The sequence below is a fragment of the Lissotriton vulgaris genome, chromosome 10, assembly GCF_964263255.1.
Source record: "Lissotriton vulgaris chromosome 10, aLisVul1.2, whole genome shotgun sequence".
Classification (NCBI taxonomy): domain Eukaryota; kingdom Metazoa; phylum Chordata; class Amphibia; order Caudata; family Salamandridae; genus Lissotriton; species Lissotriton vulgaris.
In genome coordinates, this window is record NC_141698.1 from 611,675,671 (window position 1) to 611,697,004 (window position 21,334).

The 21,334-nt window shown below is 46.0% G+C and overlaps 1 protein-coding gene across 1 annotated transcript in view; it reads right to left on the reverse strand.

Annotated features, from left to right (window-relative positions):
* WDR48 (WD repeat domain 48) overlaps nt 1-21,334 on the reverse strand; it is a 535,194-nt gene that overhangs the window by 368,636 nt on the left and 145,224 nt on the right. The window contains exon 6 of the mRNA XM_086941452.1: nt 2,750-2,838. Within this exon, the coding sequence (XP_086797578.1) occupies nt 2,750-2,838 (89 nt within the window). The remainder of the gene's footprint in view (nt 1-2,749; nt 2,839-21,334) is intronic.

Below are 21,334 nucleotides of genomic sequence, written 5' to 3' on the forward strand. Positions count from 1 at the left end.
CCATGTCCTTCTCTAATGTGGGGGTCTAACCAAGAGGCATTTTGTGGGCATCGGAATGTGCAAGTTGTGCCCCTTATTTTCAACATCTCTGCAACCTTAAGAGGTTGAAACTAACATTTCTAAGGTGTCAAAGACAATAAATGCATGAATAAATATACACCTGAATGTACTAAGTAAATCAGAACTACTAAGAATAACAATTTCCATTCATTGCTGAGAAACCCAGCTTCAATTCTCCTACGACTAAAATGTTTTTCACTTTTTGTGAATAAAAGATGATTAAATACTACGCAACTGGTAAATACTTGGACCTACATGACTACAGAAGACTGGCACGGATATGGTCACAGGGACTGACACAGAGAACTACAAATGTATTTTCTGGTAAAGCCTGTGTTTTCAAATACCATAGTCTCAGGCTAAGTAAAATTCTGACTCTGGATTAAAGGTCACTGTACGGGACATGTGGGCATGCTTATCTATCTTTTTCCAATTTGTAACCTTGATTTTCCCAGTTTTATTTGTGCTTAAATAGGTTTGTGGTTTAGGACCGTGTGAACAGCAATAGCTTCATTACATCATTTTAAAACAGTCTTTAGCAATTTTAACAACATCAATCCTGATCCTTTCTTGTGCTTGTAAGGGAGAACATGGTGGCCAGCGCATAGCCGATCGCAGAAGCACCCTCAGAGCGCTTAGGGAGGGGGAGGGGGCGGGTGTGTGTGTGGGGGGGGGTGGGGGTGTGTGTGTGGGGGGGGGTGGAGGGTAAAGCGCCGACAAGCAAAACTAAGGGAAAAAAGCTTGCAGTCCAGAAGCGAAAGGCTGCCCTTGAGGGGGCTTGCAGAGACATGGTATAAAGTGAGGAAAATCTTGAAAATTCCTCCCATCTGGGATAGTCCCGGCTCTCCTGAGTGGACGAAAGACATTCTTAACAAACCTCTGTTAGAGGTGGGACTCTTACAATGGGACCAGTTAATAAGCGATGGTGAGCTTATCTCTTGGGAGAGCTGTAGCCAGCTTACAAACCTTCGCCTATCCAGGTTTAAATATGCTCAAATACAAGGTTGGTTTTATGACCCACTTACAAAGATAGGGGTACAAAATGATTTAGAGTTTAAACTGAAGCAGCAATCTAGTCAAAAGAAGGAGTTAGCGACAAATTACTGGTGGAAATAGAGGATGGAGTTTTTACGCTTCCTGCTGAACTGTGGGGGAAATACTTGCCGGAAGCATCGCTGGAAAAATACTGGCAAGTATCTATGGCTATGCTTTTTAAATCGGTTAAGCCTGCACATCTGAGGAGAAATCATCTCTTTACCATCCATAGAACGTATTGGTCACCCTTGAAGCTGTCAAAGTTTGGGAGAGGAGGTGAAGTTCCTTGTCCTAAGTGCGGCAACATGAAGGAAGACTATGTCCACATGTTTGTAGAATGTATAAAATTGCAAACTTTTCGGAGTGAAGTGAGTAGGGTGCGGTCTCAAATGCTTAAGCTGCATGTTAAGGTAAGCGTTTTACTTGTTATCTTTGGTCAGTTGGAGCCTGAAATAAAACCTACCAAGGGACAGGCAAGGCTTATCTTTTACATTGCATTGCTGGCGCGCAGGGAGATTTGTAAGTTATGGGTGTCCCTCCTCTCCCCTAGTTTGGACAACTTGTTGTTCTCGATTAAATATACAGCCAACATAGACAGGAAGAGCTTTAGAGACGTAAATTTCTGGCTTCCCTTCATTGAATGGTGTGATGCTCTAAATGACAATAGTTAGGTTTTTATCAGTCCTATGATTACACCTTACTAGCCTCACCAGGTATTTGGGTTTAGGTCCTTGTGGTTTTTGTCTGCCGGTTGGAAAGTGAGAGGATGAAAGCAGACAAGTGGACAAGAGGGTGGATGCAGTTCGAGTCCAAGGGTCATCAGAATTTCTCGACCTCCCTCTACTCGCAGCTACCCGTACTGCTGGAAAGCATAAGAGCACAGGCATTCAGGTGCCCATCAAGATGTGCAAGTAGAAGAACGTCATTGTTTTTTTCTCTCCACTAAAGAGGCTTGAGGACAAAAAATAAATAAATCAATCAATCCTGATCATGAAAGCACTACATAATTATGACCGGCCTGGTTTGTGAATGTAAATCTAATAAAAATAGCTAAAACACAAAGTACATTTATTTGGAGGTTCAGAAAATATGAAATTAAAAGATTTTGCCTTCCTTTTAAGGTCATTCACAAATCCTTTAGACCATGTGTGGACAGTTTTGAATCTTCGTGTTGGCAAAACTATCATACAGATTACTGGACTAAGTATCACTTTGCCACAACCCTAGAGACAATGTTACAACAAAAGTGATTTGTTTCATACAGACAAATGATCAAAGTTGGTAAATGAGAATTAGATTGATAGCCCAGTATTTTCGGCCAGCTGTGACTTCTAACAATAAAACCGGTCCCTGAAAGTGTTTTAATCATGGTCACTTATTGAGTTCTTACTTGGCATGGCTGGATCCAGTAACACTCACGAGAAACCAATAATTCTTTAACAAATGAAGAAAGATAACGTCTCCATTTGTGAAAGGAAGAATATGCATTGCACACACAAATTCTCTATTTAAAAAAAGGCAAATATCACCAATTCAAATGTTACTGTTGAAACTACAAGATGTTCACAATCCACTGCTCAAGGGGCAACCAACACCAAAGCACTGCTACAAGCTGCAAGTAATGTTTGCTACCGCTCTACAAATGTATACATACCTTTTCAGTGGACCCAGACACAATGACTGTTCCCATCTGATTCATTGCAAGGCTGTATATAGAATCCTTGTTCCCGCTGAGGGAGGAAGCTATTGATAAATAATAAAAACACACACAAAAAACAAGCAATGAATAGTTAATGAAGAATACACCAGATGAAGAAGATGCTATGATATATACCTTTTACATATTTTTAATGCATTGTTAATATTTTATTGATTATGAGATGTAACTATATATATTGTGGATTTTAAATTTGTTCGTACTGTATTTGTCTTTTATGATTTAAAAAAAAATCGAATAAAGTGTATTTGACTGACTGATACCTTTTACACTAATTAACAGCAGAAGATTTCAGAACTTTGTGGACGGAAATACATTCAACAAATTATAATAACTGCTTCTAATGAATACACTATACACTATGAACTCTATTGTCTCCTTGCGTTGCTATCAGGGGAGAAACCTGGAAGGGAGGCGGAAGAGACTTGAGAGCACACAAAGCAGAAATCTGGGTTCCTTCTCATGGTTGGAGAAAGAATGTAATAAAATGGAATGATGCAACAGAACGTAGGCTCTCTCTGCTAGGATTGTAAAAAAGGAGGTGGAGTTAAAAAAGAAAATGGGGGCAAAATGTAGGACACTGTATACTGAAAATAGACAGGAGCATCAGAAAAGTATCAACGGGTAACAAAAACCAACAAACATTCTCTGGATCAATAAAACCAAAATGGTGCACTAAATGAAACATGGGGCCAAGAAAGCATCAGTACAATGAAAAACAAAGAGGAGCAGGATAACTTAATCTTATTTAGCAACCATGAGACTGTGGGGCATCAACTAGGCCAATAGCATTAATGAACAACTATGATCATTTTTTCACAAAGATCGCTGCTCCAGAGGACGCCCTTGTAGGCGACAGTGCACATAACATCTTGGCTAAAAGATTGGCAGTCCTAATGTGGCGCTTACCTGACCCTGATCAGGTAGCCATTATTAAATAGACAAAGTGACAACACTAGAACCTGTTCCATCTGGTAGAAGGCCCAAGTGGACCCTGGTATCCCTAAAGTCAAAGAGAGCCTTTGACCAACTGACCTGGGGGTTACTCAAGGTTGTCTTAAACAAAATAGACCTGAGAAACAAAATGAAGATTTGGATTTTATCTAGTCATTAAACTACTAGGGCAGCAATTAAAATAAATGGGAGTGAAGCCTAAGGGATTTGTAATCTTCAGGGAAACTAGGTAGGGCTGCCCATGGTCACCTCCTACGTTTTGCTCTGGTGTTAGAAACATGGGCCATAAAAATTAGAGCTCGAGAAGTATTAAAAGGAATTCTAATCACAGGGGAGGAATATAAGCTCTATATGTTCATGGACGTCACATTGCTATTTTTGACGGCTCCTAGGGGCGCTCAATTTCAGCCACCTTGGAGGATCTTTCAGAATTTGAAAAAGTATCAGGCTCTAAAGTGAACATGAGTAAGTTAGCAATCATGAACCGAACTGTCCCTCAGAGGGAAGAGGCAGCCATCTAGCTTTTACCAACCCGTAGACAGGAAACCTATTCAATCTTCCATCTAGGTCAGCAAATCACGAATACAGTAAAAGGGTGGAGAAAGGCCAAGTCACCAAAGCAATTCTATGAAGATGTGCAGAGATGGAGCCCGCTCTACATATCGTGGTTGCTTAAAATTACCCAGAGTGTTCTATATATTCCAATAACTATCTGTACCTAACCATTTAGTGGATATACAGGCTTTACAAAAATGGACCCGGCATTTGTTTAGGCAGGGGTAGGAGTTCAGAAGAACATTTTTATGTCACCCAGACAATAGGAAACAATTGCCATGAGTGGAGCTAAAAAATTCTAAAGAGAAGTCCATTTGGCAATAACAGTAGAATGGGAGGCAATGGAAAACGAAAAGCAATTTTGGACAGAGTAGCAGGGAGATCCCTCTGGGACTTGGCATGGATGGAGAGATCACAACAACCCCGTAACACACAACTAGAGGTGATGCCCCTAAACCAGTCCCAGGATGCTTGTTTCCGGTCCAGGTAGGGCCTGGTTTGGCAGTTCAGGCTGGACAGTTGTCATGAGTAACAGGGTCAAGACTGATTTGCATATGGCTGGGTCCAAACTGGGGTGGAGTGGTGAGCAAAAGAACAAAGGATTAAACCCAGATCTTAGGGACTGGGGGGGAATGTTTGCATTGTTCAGCATTCCGTCCATCATTTGTTCCTTTTGTCCCCCAAATGCAGCATCTACCACAAAAGATCTCTCAATTCAAGAAGCTGGTATGAAACCATGTATGATAAAGAGGTCTCCTATCAAATATATAAAAAGTATTAACTAGTGGCATAAGACCCCAATTGTCTTAGTGAGAGAAGTGGAAGGGAAGATCTAAGAAACTGGTTTATTGATTGAGAGGATGGAAGCCCTACTCCGGTAACAATCACAATCCTCGTCAGGGTGAACCACGAATTTCACTAAATTAACCTGTGTTTATTCCTCTGGTAGTGTGACTGTGGCACAAAGCAGTCTGCCTTAACCTAGAGACAATGTGTAACGTATTTATGCAGCACGCAAACAGTATCAAAGAGAAAACAAACAAGTATTTGCAATGCAATAGGTCTCGCATTAGGAAAGTTTGAGCCATTAGTCTTGTAAATGACAATTTTTTTTATTTATGTGTTGGTTTTGAAAATAGCTTAATTAATAGCTTTGTCATTTACAATGCCAATAGTTATAACTTTCGCAAATGTGACACCTATAGCATTTGTAATGCAACATGTTTTGTATTTACGTCTCTTAGATGTATTGATATTACAAATTACAATGGCTTTTAATTTTTTTAAATAACTAATACTTAAATAAAAGTGATTTTAATTTATAATGGCAATAGCTTAAACTTTTGTAAATAACTTTTGTGAAGATTATGTTCAGTGTATTTTATTGTGACGAAAATCCAAGAACATAAGTGAAATATTAACATCTTTTGTGACATTTGTAATAAAGCTTGAAACATTGAGAGAACATATTTGAACCAGTTGTTGAATGGTTGCGCAGATTGATGCTGGAGTGGCGCTGAGTGGTGCTGTGGTGGTGCTGAGTAGTGCTGCCGAGTGGTGCTGTGGTGGTGCTGCTGAGTGATGCTGGGTTGGTGCAGAGTGGTGCTGAGTGGTGGTGCTGAGTGGTGGTGCTGCGGTGGTGCCGAGTGATGCGGTGGTGGCACTGAGTGATGCGGTGGTGGCACTGAGTGATGCGGTGGTGGCACTGAGTGATGCGGTGGTGGCACTGAGTGATGCGGTGGTGGCACTGAGTGATGCGGTGGTGGCACTGAGTGATGCGGTGGTGGCACTGAGTGATGCGGTGGTGGCACTGAGTGATGCGGTGGTGGCACTGAGTGATGCGGTGGTGGCACTGAGTGATGCGGTGGTGGCACTGAGTGATGCGGTGGTGGCACTGAGTGATGCGGTGGTGGCACTGAGTGATGCGGTGGTGGCACTGAGTGATGCGGTGGTGGCACTGAGTGATGCGGTGGTGGCACTGAGTGATGCGGTGGTGGCACTGAGTGATGCGGTGGTGGCACTGAGTGATGCGGTGGTGGCACTGAGTGATGCGGTGGTGGCACTGAGTGATGCGGTGGTGGCACTGAGTGATGCGGTGGTGGCAGTGAGTGATGCGGTGGTGGCACTGAGTGATGCGGTGGTGGCACTGAGTGATGCGGTGGTGGCACTGAGTGATGCGGTGGTGGCACTGAGTGATGCGGTGGTGGCACTGAGTGATGCGGTGGTGGCACTGAGTGATGCGGTGGTGGCACTGAGTGATGCGGTGGTGGCACTGAGTGATGCGGTGGTGGCACTGAGTGATGCGGTGGTGGCACTGAGTGATGCGGTGGTGGCACTGAGTGATGCGGTGGTGGCACTGAGTGATGCGGTGGTGGCACTGAGTGATGCGGTGGTGGCACTGAGTGATGCGGTGGTGGCACTGAGTGATGCGGTGGTGGCACTGAGTGATGCGGTGGTGGCACTGAGTGATGCGGTGGTGGCACTGAGTGATGCGGTGGTGGCACTGAGTGATGCGGTGGTGGCACTGAGTGATGCGGTGGTGGCACTGAGTGATGCGGTGGTGGCACTGAGTGATGCGGTGGTGGCACTGAGTGATGCGGTGGTGGCACTGAGTGATGCGGTGGTGGCACTGAGTGATGCGGTGGTGGCACTGAGTGATGCGGTGGTGGCACTGAGTGATGCGGTGGTGGCACTGAGTGATGCGGTGGTGGCGCTGAGTGATGCGGTGGTGGCGCTGAGTGATGCGGTGGTGGCGCTGAGTGATGCGGTGGTGGCGCTGAGTGATGCGGTGGTGGCGCTGAGTGATGCGGTGGTGGCGCTGAGTGATGCGGCGGTGGCGCTGAGTGATGCGGCGGTGGCGCTGAGTGATGCGGTGGTGGCGCTGAGTGATGCGGTGGTGGCGCTGAGTGCTGCTGTGGTGGCGCAGAGTGCTGCTGTGGTGGCGCAGAGTGCTGCTGTGGTGGCGCAGAGTGCTGCTGTGGTGGCGCAGAGTGCTGCTGTGGTGGCGCAGAGTGCTGCTGTGGTGGCGCAGAGTGCTGCTGTGGTGGCGCAGAGTGCTGCTGTGGTGGCGCAGAGTGCTGCTGTGGTGGCGCAGAGTGCTGCTGTGGTGGCGCAGAGTGCTGCTGTGGTGGCGCAGAGTGCTGCTGTGGTGGCGCAGAGTGCTGCTGTGGTGGCGCAGAGTGCTGCTGTGGTGGCGCAGAGTGCTGCTGTGGTGGCGCAGAGTGCTGCTGTGGTGGCGCAGAGTGCTGCTGTGGTGGCGCAGAGTGCTGCTGTGGTGGCGCAGAGTGCTGCTGTGGTGGCGCAGAGTGCTGCTGTGGTGGTGCTGAGTGATGCTGTGGTGGCGCTGAGTGATGCTGTGGTGGTGCTGAGTGGTGCGGAGTGATAATGTGGTGGTGCTGAGTAATAATGTGGTGGTGCTGAGTAATAATGTGGTGGTGCCGAGTGATGCTGGGGTAGCGCTGAGTGATGTCGTGATGCAGGGGTCAGAAAGGCACAAAAAGCAGTCTAACAAAGGGCAGAAGGGCACAAATGATGCGGTGGTGGCACTGAGTGATGCGGTGGTGGCACTGAGTGATGCGGTGGTGGCACTGAGTGATGCGGTGGTGGCACTGAGTGATGCGGTGGTGGCACTGAGTGATGCGGTGGTGGCACTGAGTGATGCGGTGGTGGCACTGAGTGATGCGGTGGTGGCACTGAGTGATGCGGTGGTGGCACTGAGTGATGCGGTGGTGGCACTGAGTGATGCGGTGGTGGCGCTGAGTGATGCGGTGGTGGCGCTGAGTGATGCGGTGGTGGCGCTGAGTGATGCGGTGGTGGCGCTGAGTGATGCGGTGGTGGCGCTGAGTGCTGCTGTGGTGGAGCTGAGTGCTGCTGTGGTGGAGCTGAGTGCTGCTGTGGTGGAGCTGAGTGCTGCTGTGGTGGAGCAGAGTGCTGCTGTGGTGGAGCAGAGTGCTGCTGTGGTGGAGCAGAGTGCTGCTGTGGTGGCGCAGAGTGCTGCTGTGGTGGCGCAGAGTGCTGCTGTGGTGGCGCAGAGTGCTGCTGTGGTGGCGCAGAGTGCTGCTGTGGTGGCGCTGAGTGCTGCTGTGGTGGCGCTGAGTGCTGCTGTGGTGGCGCTGAGTGCTGCTGTGGTGGCGCTGAGTGCTGCTGTGGTGGCGCTGAGTGCTGCTGTGGTGGCGCTGAGTGCTGCTGTGGTGGCGCTGAGTGCTGCTGTGGTGGCGCTGAGTGCTGCTGTGGTGGCGCTGAGTGCTGCTGTGGTGGCGCTGAGTGCTGCTGTGGTGGTGCTGAGTGATGCTGTGGTGGTGCTGAGTGATGCTGTGGTGGTGCTGAGTGGTGCGGAGTGATAATGTGGTGGTGCTGAGTAATAATGTGGTGGTGCTGAGTAATAATGTGGTGGTGCCGAGTGATGCTGGGGTATCGCTGAGTGATGTCGTGATGCAGGGGTCAGAAAGGCACAAAAAGCAGTCTAACAAAGGGCAGAAGGGCACAAAAACAAGGGAAAAAATGTAAATTATTTATTTATATTAGAATTATTTTATTTAGTCTATTGTTCTAGGCTTCTAACCACTGTACAATATGATATTTTCGTAAGAATTTATAGTAAATGTTTACAACCATGCTTCAAGAAACGTGATAAACAGCAGCACAGAGCACTTTAAAATTAAGTCTATAATCAAAATGCAATGCCCATAGTCCATGTAATAGGCTATAACAGACTACATACGCTACAGGAAGCATGCATTCCAACTCGGTGATAATCAGTACATCCCTTCTGTCATGAGTCCTAGCAATCACAAACGTTTAAGGCACGCACTGTGTTAACACGACGTGTGGCCAATTCACTAATGTGGTTTTGACATACTAGTCAAAAATTATGTCTGCAACATCTGATCATAAGTTGCACCTGTTTGAGGTATTTGACAACTTTCCTACTCATAATGGTGTCATTTACAATGTTGGAAAGAACAGTCGCAAGTTTTTTTGGATTACTGAATAGGATTTTGCAAACAATGCCAGTTCTGGGTTAAGAAACTAATCACATTTGGTAATTAACTTTGCAAATCCGTTTTTCACTCTGTTCAAGCGTTCCTGTAACAACTGGTGCAAACACTTTCATTTCCACCTTCCGAAGATGTCTTGAAAATGATTTATAAATGTTTGCCAGTACTCATTAAAATACTGCATGGGGATGCAAACGTGGTTACGAGCAGGAGACAGTGTGCCATGAAGCTCGCAAACCCGCTTCTCACTGATATGGCGCAACTGGTTCCCAGTAAGCAACCTCATGTCTGACTATTTAAATAACTAAAATATAGTGATAACAATGCGTATTTGGGAGGCTGCACACAGAGTGGGAGAAAAGGAGAGTGCGAAGTGCAGGCGGGGGGTGGAGCCTTTTAAGTGTGTGAGGCACTGAGAGACAGATGGTGGTTTGTGACGTAGCTGGTTTGTGAACGCGCACGGAGCACATGCACTGTGGCAAATCCGCCGTTGGTTTCAAAGCTTATTTGGCCCTCAATACTCTCGTCCATTTATCACTTAAGTGATAAATAGTCGAGACCTAAAAAGGAGAGAAATCTCAAACCACTTTGGAAAAATAAAGTACATTTTAATTAATAAAGTGATATCGGAAATATACAAATCCAATGTATAGGACCAGTGAGATTAAATGTGAAAGTTTTTAGTGAAAATACTGCCTAAAAGCACAAAGCTCCACCGCAAGTCACCTGGTCATACTAGACCAGGGGTAAATCTCAAGTTGGAGTTCGGGTCGGATGCAGAGAGCAGGCTAGTCCCGCTAAAAGTAACCTTCAAAGTCCAGCGGGAGGAGTTCCGTTCATGGTGGAGGAGGATGAGCATTACGGGCAGTTATCGCAGTAGTGCAAAGAGCAGGTTGGGTGTCGCTGGCGGTCATCTTTGTAGACTGAAGAGCTGTTCAAGCATCATGGATGGTCGTTTCTGTACCTTTGCACTGGTGGTCGTCGAGGGCGGTTGTTGCTGTAGTGCGAAGTGCCAGACTCGCGTTGCCCGACGTTATGGACGGTTGTTGTTGGTGCGAAGAGCAAGTCTCACAAGAGGTTTGCGTTAGTGGTCATCGCAGGGGGCAGATTCTTGGTGCGAACTGACTCCTTCACAGTCGTGAGGAGCTCAAACCTCAGAACTTTCACCTTTTCTTTGAGAGGAGTACACTGCAGTGCCAGCCAAGGGTCTAGGGCCTGGGGAGCCACGTCTTGGGAATCACAGACTCACTCCAGCAGAGGCCAGCTGCAGCAAGTTGCAGGGAAGCCTTTGATTATTATTAGTAAAAAAATGTATAGAGCGCGTAGTCACCCAGAGGTATCCCAGCGCTAAAGATCCCTACGTCTGCGGGTCCGGGGGCAAGAGGGAGGAGGAGGGGGGGGGGGGGGGGGGAGGAAGACAGGTTCAGGGGGGAGATAGTTAAGTTAAGGGAACAGGTGAGTTTTCAGCCGTTTCCTGGAACGTAAGTAGTTTGGTTCTGTTCTCAGGTCTCGGGGGAGAGCATTCCAGAGACGTGCGGTGTGGACCGAGAAGCGTCTTCTACCCGAGCGAGCTTTTTTGAATCTGGGGAGGATGATGAGACTCCTTGTCGGATCGGAGGGATCTTGGGGCTTTGTACGGTCTAATAAATTTTCTCAGAATAGAGGGGCCTTGATTCTGCTTGTGCGCCAGGCATAAGGCTTTGAATATCACTCGTTCCCTCACTGGGAGCCAGTGAAGGAGCTTCAGTGCTGGGTTAGCTGAAGCTCTGGCAGGTGTGTTAGTGAGGATCCGGGCAGCGACATTTTGGATTCTCTGTAACTTGTTCAGTGTTGCTTCGGGCGCGCCCAAGTAGATTGAGTTGCTATAATCAAGCCTGGAAAGTATAAGGCCTTGGATTAGTAGTCTTTGCGAAATAGGTGGAAGTAGGGGCAGGATCTTTCTCATTGATTTCAGGAGCCCGAAGCAAGTCCCGGCTACTTTTTTTGCTTGAGTGGTGAATGAAAGGTCAGTTTCGATCCATACACCCAGGCTTTTTACTTCATGTTTTGGATCGGGGGGGCCCAGACAGGGAGGCCAGATGTTCTGGGGGAAGGTGAGCCCTTTCTGACCAAGAAGGAGAATGTCCGTCTTTGAACCATTCAGTTTTAAGGCTGAACTGTTCATCCACCCTTGTATCTGCGTCAAGCAGTTGAATAAGTCCGCTTGTTATATCCATGTAGCTCACACAGGAGGTCAGCCAACTGACCCTTACAGTCCCTTTGGGTAGCCTCGGATGAAAGCAAGCAAATTCAGTATTCCTTCTCAGATAGAAAGAAGTCCCTCAAGCAGCAGGGTAGTCCTTATGTAACTTCCACAGGTCCTGAAGTGTTTCGGTCTAGATGTCCAATGTTTATACCTAGTGCCAGCCTCTGTATATGCGGGGTTTCCTACCTCCATATCTGGTTCTGGGAAGATCCCTGTCCCTTCACCTGTCAAGGCTCCAAACGGTCTGTGGGCAACAAAAGGCAAGGCTGGCCGGGTGCCATGTTAGCCCATCCTGCCCACACCTCATCCCCCTTTGTTTTACTTTCGGAAAGTAATACAGAAACCCAAAAAGCAGAGCCATTCACAGTCATATGACCCAGGACACTGGTAGTAGGCACAAATCGTTGGGACAAGGAAAGGACAATTTTCTTAAAGTGGCATTTTCAGAAGTGGGACCTAAAATCAGAACTTTACCATTAAAGAGGATTTTAAATTACAATTCACGTGAGTGTTAAGAGTAGATTCCTACCTGCTCCCAATCTAAAATTATCACGAATTGCATCTAATAAGGTAATCCACTATCAGTCAAAGGGAGAGATAGGCTTACAACACAAAAACTAATTTAGGAGTGTTTCACTACCAGGCCATATAAAACTAAAGTACACAGGTTCTACTATTTACATAGAGTGCACCCTGACCTCTGGGTTATCGGGGTCTACGGTAGAGAGGACATGTATTTAAAAGGATAGTTTATGTCTGGCAAAAGCTTTATTTTGCCAGGTGGAAGCAGCTGTGTACGAACTGCACTACAGGCTGCAGTGGAAGCACGGAGACATGTTTTAAAAGACTACTTTAGAGTGTGGCACAATGAATGCCGAAGACTCTCAAACAGCATTTAATTTACATGCCATGAGTACATGTAGTATCATTTAGTATGGACTTACAAATAAACTAAATGTGGCAATTTTGGGTAATGCAATTTTACCATGTTTGAAGGAAAAAGCACAAGCACTTTAGCACTGATTAGCAGCGGTAAAAAGCACAAAGTCCTATGACCAACAAAAACGATTTCAGCCAAAACAGGAGGAATGAGAGTTTTTTTTTTGGGGGGGGGGGGGATAAAAGCCAAGGATGCCAGGTCTAACAGGATATAAAGACATCAGAAAAGAATGGGAGAAACTGTGGTCAGTGCACCTTGGCTACGTGGCAGGTTTATACAGGCAAAGCTTGCCCATATAAATGACCAAGATATGGCAGCATTGGTTGAATCTGAAGAGGTAATACATAGCATACCAAGTTGAGGAGTACATTTAAGACTAGAAATACTGTTTACAGTCATAGATAGGCTTAACCACACATCTTCAGTTAGGAATTACAAATGAATAATCGTACCGCCAAGTAAATTAACTACACAGTAAAGGTAAATATTAAAAATAATTAAAAAAACAAAATAAAAAACTGCGGTTGACCACCCAAAATGGGGTCCCTTTGCAACAGCTGGTCTGTGCATTGTGGTCGTCTTTGGTTCACTGTGTTTTTCTGTTTAGGCTTTGGTTTTGGGTTGCATTGCAAACGTGGTGTTCACCTGCCTATTTATCCCCATGTCATGGCTGCTAAGGAGTCAGGGAAGGAGTGGGATTTTTTTTCCATCTAGCACTTTTTAACTTAATTGGGAATAGTAATGTGTATTTTAAGTTCAAGGATCGAAGGACCTGTGAGAAGTTAGCCTGGCATATGATGTCCACTAGTTCTAGTGGGCACCTTGCACAAGTCTAATCGACCCATATTGATGATGGTTGTAAAGTCAATCTTCTAGAAAGCTATCTTAGTGGTAGCATGAACCAGCAGTCTTCAGGCTAAGACTTCAGGAGGCGAGTTAAGCAAGTTGTTTTACCATATATAATACCTTGAATATCAAATGAAAGGACACCACACAAGGTATATATCAACTATATATGTATTTAATCTAAACACAACCCCTCTGCACTCTTTATGAGGTCAGAGGTCAAAATATAATACAAGTCACACAGTTAATATACGATAAATTGCACAGTATAGGTTATGCCCTAGGGGCCTCACTAACCATATACTAAGAAAGTGGTATAAGTACCACGTGAGAGTTAGAAAGCAGGCCTAGGGCCTGTAGAATTGCTGGGGCTACACTAAACAATCAAAGGTTAGGAAGTAGGAGACGCATGGGAGTCGCGTGCAGTGTCTAAATAAAGGCGCGGGTTCCCATGGACTTTCTATGGAGTTCGTAAAAGATACAAAGTTACAATTTAAGGACACTTCCGGATGGACTGGGATGGAACCCTTTTAAACTAGGACACTTCAAGAGTCAAGACCACGGGAGCACCGGAGTACTCGTGTTACCTCACCCAGGGAAGCCGGGTGCATAGGTGTCTTTTCGTGTCGGGTTTTGTCGTCGTTTTCTATGGAGAGCTGCAAAGAAGTTCTGCAGGCGACCAGAGGAAAAGTGTCCAGGTGGATCCAAGGGTGGATCGGTGATGTGAAGTACCTGAAAGCAGAGGGGACAGAATCTGGGTCACTAGCCAGTGACCAGGAAGGAACCAGCCGATGTCGCGTGCTTGAAGGTGAGTTTGTCTCTTCAGCCACGAGGTCCAGGAGGCATCGACGATGACCAGGCGATGCATCTAGATGACTGCGGTGTCGGTATCGGGATTGGACCCAACAAACCTTGGCAACCGCAACCCACGCAGGATGTCAAGATTGGCTCTGTTGCAGACCAGCAAGGTCTGTGGCGCTTCTCCTTATCAGGGAAGCTGGAGCAACCAGGAAAGCAAATTAATTTCAAGATGGCGTCCTCATGGGGCTCACTAGCCAACGGGCAAGGTACCGGGAAGACGCATCGAGCTCAAATGCAAAGGTGGGGCCCACGGGACACTCGCGGAGTGTGGGGGCCTCTGAGCTTCGGGGCAAATGGTGCTCGGGGCTGGGGCTTCTCGTACCCCAATGCACAACTTACTGAGGCTTCAGGAAAGGAGTGAAGGTAGCAAAATGCAGGATGTCCAAGATGTCCGGTCCCAAGTCTCTCGTGTCCACCACGGGTCTCAGCTTTGATGTGGATGTGGGTCGGGGTCAGAGAAGTCTGGAAGTCCAGTTCTTTTCTTGTGTCGCAGAGTCTTCGGGTTCTGACGGGAGCCTTGAAACTGCAGACCGGCAAAGATGCAGTTGGTGCCTGTATGCACAGGGTGGTCACTCCTTGACCACAAGGGAGAAGTCTTTCCGTCTTCCAGTCAGAAAGGAATGTCGAAGGTCCAAGATATGTCTTTCAAAGATTCGTCCAGGATAATCTAAAGTCCCAGGTCCACAGCTCCTACACTTATACTAAGGATGGGGGGTGAATTACCTGACTAGGTCCCTCATATGGGTGGCTACACCCCTTTTCCTTTGTCCAGTTTTGCACCTGAGCTGGGGCTGGAGTGCCCCAGCAACTGGTTTGAACCGGGCTATGCATGGAGCACCTTGTGTGCTCCAGGCAGTGTCTAGATGCATTAAATGAATGCAGCCCTCCCTGCCCAAATACACAAAACCCCTGTCTGGGGAGGTGCTGGCACCTCCCTGGCTAGGAAACCTATTGTCCAGGCCGCCCTTGCTGGAGTTTCCCCCATCAACAGGAGGTCAGACTCGGGTGTGTCAGCAGCATCCATTTTGTGATGCTGAGGCTCTGTTTAACTTTTAACGGGGTAAAGCAGTAACTGACATGTCTTCCCTATAGAAGGGTGGAATGCCGCCAGAATTGGCGGGGGGGGGGGTAGTATTCCAAAGTGTTTGACACCTTACACAACATGTTTTGATAAATCCAAACCAAAGTTAGCTTTAACTGTGAGGATTATAATGCACTTAAGAGTATATGATATGGCTAGATCATAGAACAGCTATAAGGAGATGGTTCCGAAAGCTGCAGAGGGGCTCAGCTCATGCTAGGGCACCTTCTCACATAAAACCAAGCACTCTGTCTCCAGGATTGTCGAGGCCTACTATAGGAGTGGCTTATAGGTGGCTATGTGTCTATATATAAAAGGTAGATATAGGTATACTATATCTAAGTAAGGGGAGATTACACCACCTTACCCAGGCTGTGTGAACAGACCTGTGGTGTCAGTTTGGAAGGCAAACCAGGGGTGGCACAATACATGCTGCAGCCCCAGGTAGGCCTAGGGTACACCTATGCCCTGGGTACCTATGGTACACTATACAGGGGCTCACAAGAGTGACCCAGTAACCAATCTGGCATGTACCTAAAGAACATGGTATCAATTTAGAGCGTGAACAGCTGGGCTGTGGGTCTGATTAAAAGGCCCACAGCCATATTAAAGTCGAAAAACCAGAGAATCACAGCAAAAAGTGGGGGTGACCATAGGAAGCAGACCTTACTCTCCTACAGGACCCACTCGATTTACAGAAATGAATGTGTTTGTAGCTGTTGCACTACTACAGTGAAGTCTGGAAAGAGCAATACCTTACTATCTTTTACCATGTCGCGCCACTATGAAGTGATATTTGTAAACTACAGTCCTCAACACCTTTAACTGAGGAGGAGAACCACCACAGATGTTGGAGGGCTTATAGCTTCAGAAGGGACCCTGTGTGCTGGTTCCATTTTGAAGAATCTGGAGAGATTGCCCAGAGCTACCTGGGAGCTGAACCACTCTTCAAGGTACAATCTCATACTGGGACATTTGGCTTTTTCAGGAGATCAACAATACTTACATTATTTCTTCTGGAGCACACCTGCGTGCCCCCTGCCCTATATTCTGAGAAGTACTGTGAGTTCTGTCACTTTACCAAGCAAGTCCATCCCTGAGGGTTGCATTGACGTCAGCACCATTTTTTCACTGCAGATGAACTTCTGTTGGTCTGACCTTAGGGGAGTGAGATTTGTCGCTACTGTATCGATTTTATGTTCACAGACTTTATGCGATTCCTCAATGGCCATCTGGCGAGAGACCAGATTGTCAAACCAAGGTCTATCATCCTCTTGTATATCTGTCACAGTTCAGGGTTGGAGCACCTCTGTTGCCTGCTGAGATATAATCAGGGAGGACAAATGGGGTTTCAAAGATTGTGGGGTCTTCCATAGTAGCTATGTGTAGCTTGATTAATGGGTGAGGGGATGGATGGATGAATGATCAAAGGCAGAAATGCAACGGTCTCTGCTTTACGTCCCATGGACAACTGTGTTAATTTTTTTTCTTCCCCAGTGCACTCTAGTGCTAGTACCTCACCAAGTACACAATTTCTATCAGAATTACTCACATGAGGGGTCACTGTACTTCTACCAGTGTCGATCTCCATGTGTCTCTTGGGCCAGTTGCTTGTTCCAGTCATCCACAAAGTGTAGTTACCAGCTTCCTCTCCTCTAGGGTACACCAGTGTTCCACAAAGCTAAGAAACTCCAATATCAATCAATTAATCAATCAGGGGTTGTAAAGCATGCTACTCACCCGTGAGGGTCTCAAGGCTCGGGGGGGAGGGGGAAGGAGCAGCTCCGGATCAGTCCAAGAGCCAGGTCTTGAGGTCCTTCCTGAATGTGTGTAGGGTTGGGGACCGTCTGATGTTTACAGGGAGCTCGTTCCAGGTCATGGCTGAGATGTATGTTCGTTGCAAACTTCCTCAGGGAGGCCGGACACCTCCGTATCGAATGTAAGCTTTCCAACTATTGGCAGAGGCCACAGAAGAGGTGGGGAATATTGAGGGGTTCGATTGGGCTATGGGTGCTAATGGGGTGGGGGGGGACAAAGTCACGTGTGCACCAACCCTCATACAGGCCTCTACATTATGCTGTACAAAATAGCGACCATTCATTCTCCTGTGCAGGCGACCACTTTAGGGGTAAGTGCCTCGGCTACAGTAGTCTCTGACAACCAAGGACAGTGTCTTCTCGTGTACACACGTTTTGCCGCCAACGCACAGTTCAAACACTGCTCCATATAAAGGTGCTCCTGGCTTTTGTACCGACCTCCTAGACCAGAGTTAGCTCTCTCCCATTCAATCCTCACCTTTCTGCATTTGCGGTGCTCTGCAGAAGATCTAGATTTATGCAAGTTCATTGACAGGCATGTGGGAAATACGGGGATTACTCCTCTCCTGGTGGTGGATGCTCACACCCCTGTGCAGACAATTCCCTCAGAGCGATTTCCACTGCTTCTGTGCCTTAAACCTTTTTCTGGTTCTCTCTCCTGTGGATGCTTCACCATCTGCTCTCCGAGAATCATGTTGCACCCTTCAGATGCCAGTGCCCTGGCCAGCACCTCTACTCAGGAGCCCGGGATTACTCACACCCAACTACGCATGCACCAATTAATCTGCTGCTCCCTGCGAGCCTTGGCACTAGGCAGTTTACAGAAAAGGGTGTTTCTTCTCACTTTCGACCACTCACTTGAAGACCGTGAGCTCAGCATGCTTGCGCCAGCTTCTGTGTGAGACCAGTCTGCCATCTTACCTAGTCACACTGCCAGACCTCAAAAGGTTTTTACTGACGTCAACTGACAAATTTTATTTTTCCAGAGTTTAGGAGATATGTGTCGACTTAACCAGCGTCAACGTTGGAGGTCAAGCTCTCTGTATCCAGGATGTGAAGACTTCACATTCTTTTACTTATTTCACAGCAACTACTAAAAGACTTGGGGGTACATGCATCAAACCATTTTGCAAGCGCAAATTGTGCAAATCGCAAAAATCGTCCATTTGCGATTCATGTACCTTTTTTGCAATTCAGGAAATTGCAATTTTTTGCGATTCCCTAAATTGCGAATGCAGTTAGGGAATCGCAAATTGCAATCCTCAAATTGCGATGCATTATGCAATAGCAAATTGCTTTTTTACAATTTAAAAATCGCAAATTGCCACCAACTTCAAGTTAACTCTAATTTGAGGTTCCTTTGGAAAATGCATTTTTCAAAGTGCATTCTGGTGTGCACACAAGCCATTAGGGCATGTGTGTGCACCACAAGAGCATACCTATCTTTGTTGGGGGTGCATTAGGGTGGTCTTTTGGCCCCCTTGCACACTTCAAATTGCACGCGCAATCTGCGAGTACCTATTTGGTACTTGCAAATTGCGCATACAATCCCATTCATTCCTATGGGCCTCTTTGCCTTATTCCTTGAAACTCCTGTATTACAGGATCAAGAATGACCTTCTCGTCAGAGACTTCGAATAGGGGAGAGGTAATGATGAGAAATTATCAGTCTATGATCAAAACATGCTGTCACCTGTGGCAAACCTATTACACACTATTTTTTAAGTAAAGTAAATTTACTGGCAGTATGGATTACAATCTTGGTACTGACTAAACTGGTCTAAGCCAGTTTGATTTTTCAACAGTCAGTGGGAGATTGAGTGGACCCCTGTACAGGTTTCATAAGTAGGCAGAACTGGGGCACTGTTTTGGGAAGGAAATAGATCCATCACAGTTTCACAAGCATAATTGACAAATGATATTCAACAATTTCAGTAATAATGCCTTGTACAGGCTAAAGCTTCCACTCACCCTGCTAAGAGGGTAGCATTATTTAAAATCATCTCTGTACTTTCTTGTACGTTTGGGGGGGGGGGGGGGGGGGGCAGGAACAAAACTATTGGGCAACTAAAGTGTATACTTTCAAAAGGTTCAGAGTTCATGGACGTCCTTATTGTGTAGCGCGTAGGGGTCATGGATTTCAATGTGCACATTTAAAACTCAATATAAGAAAAAGGTCTATCTTCCTCACATGTGGAACTACTTCTGGCCTTCCCAACTAGTGACGATCAATGACATAGAAAACACACTCCAGCTCTCTGTTAAGTAAGGATCAATTGCTTATGAGTGGCAAGGATAATGTTACTTACCCAGTAAGCATCTGCTCTTGGCATGTAGAGCTGTAGATTCACATGCTTTGCATACACCTGCCATCTAATGTTCGGTCCGGATGTTTGCAAGTTGTTTTTGTTCGAAGAAGTCTTTCCAGTCACGAGGTAGATGACTCCTCCTTTCGGTGATAGTGCGCATGGGCATCGACTCCATTGTTAGATTATTTTCTCGGAGAGGGTGAAAATGGAGTTAGTAAGTGTAGAATAGAGATGTCCATGCGTATGAATGTGAATTAAGAACTACAACAACTACAGGAGACCTTAGTGGTGGGTGGCTACATGTGAATCTACAACTCTGCATGCGAAGAACAGATGCTTACTGGATAAGTAACATTATTCCTTCGAGGCATGCGAGCTGTACATCACATGTTTTGCATAGGCTATACAGCAGTAAACTCCCAAAGCGGTGGCTAACCTGTAGTGGTTGTAGTTGTTTGAAACCGTGTTTTAAGTACTACTTGGCCTACATTGGTCTTGCTAACACATCTACATAACAGTGTTTGGTGAATGTGTGCAGTGTGGACCATGTTGCTGCCTTCCAAATATCAGCTATGGGTATATTTCCCAAGAAGGCCTTAGTAGCCCCTATTTTTAGAGTAGAATGCGATGTAGGGGGTACTAACCAAGTTCTCTTTGCTTTAACATAACATGTTTGGATACATTTTACAATACATCTTGCAATACCAGACTTACATATAGGATTGCTGTTGTGAGGTGGAGAAAAAGCATCAAATAGTTGCTTTGTTTTCCTAAATTCTTTGGTTCTTTCTTTGTAATAAAGTATAGCACATTTAACATCAAGTGTGTGTGCGTGTGTTTGTGTGAAGAGTTCGTTTTGCTACAGAATCAGGTTGAGGAAAGAGCACAGGTAACTCAAAGGATTGATTGATATGAAAAGCAGAAACTACTTGAGGGAGAAATTTAGGATTGGTACAAAGAACCACTCTATCTTTGTGAAGTTGAAAGAAAGGTTCTTGTATAGTTAATGCCTGAAGTTCACAAATTCTCCTTAGTGAGGTTATCGCTATGACGAAAGCAACTTTCCATGATAGGAATTGTAACAGACATTTGTGCATTGGGTCAAAAGGTGGACCCATTAGCCTTTTAAGGACTATGTTAAAGTTCCACCCTGGAGCAGGGGGGAATTCTTGGTGTTATCACCCTTTTCAATCCTTCCATGAAGGTTTGAATCACTGGTACTCTGAATAGAGATAAGTGTTGACTATTTTTCAAGTATGCAGCTACCGCTGCAAGATGTAAACAAATCGATGTGTAAGCTAAATCACATTGCTGTAAATGCAACAGATAACAAATGATGTTCTGTACAGAAGCATCAAGTGGATTGATGTGGTTACAATAAACAACCGGTTTCCATTTTGCTGCATAACATGCTCTAGGCTTTCTAGCCTTTTTGAGAATATTCATACAGTCTGGTGGTAGTTCTAATTAACCAAATTCTAGGACTTTAGGAGCCAAATCTCTAGGTTGAGTTCTCTGGGATATCTGATTTCTCTATGGCTCTGAGAGAGGAGACAGGGTGTGAGATGTAGCTTTTGATGTGGAAGCACCGAGAGTTCTAACAGAGTGGTGTACCAAGGTTGACAAGCCAATGTGGGAGCTACTAAGATCAGTGTGAGGGACGTTTGTCTGAGCTTCCAAACCAGTAATGGAATTAGTGGGAGAGCCGGAAAAGCGTAAGCAAATATCCCTGACTAATTCATCCATAGAGCATGGGCTTTGGATGCTCGGTGGGGGAACCTGGATGTGAAGTTTGGGCATTTTGCATTGTATACTGTGGCAAACAGATCTAACTGTGGATATACCCATTTTTAGAAGAAGACCTTGGGGATGAAGTTCCCACTTGTCTACTTGCTGCCTGTGTCTGCTGAGCAGGTC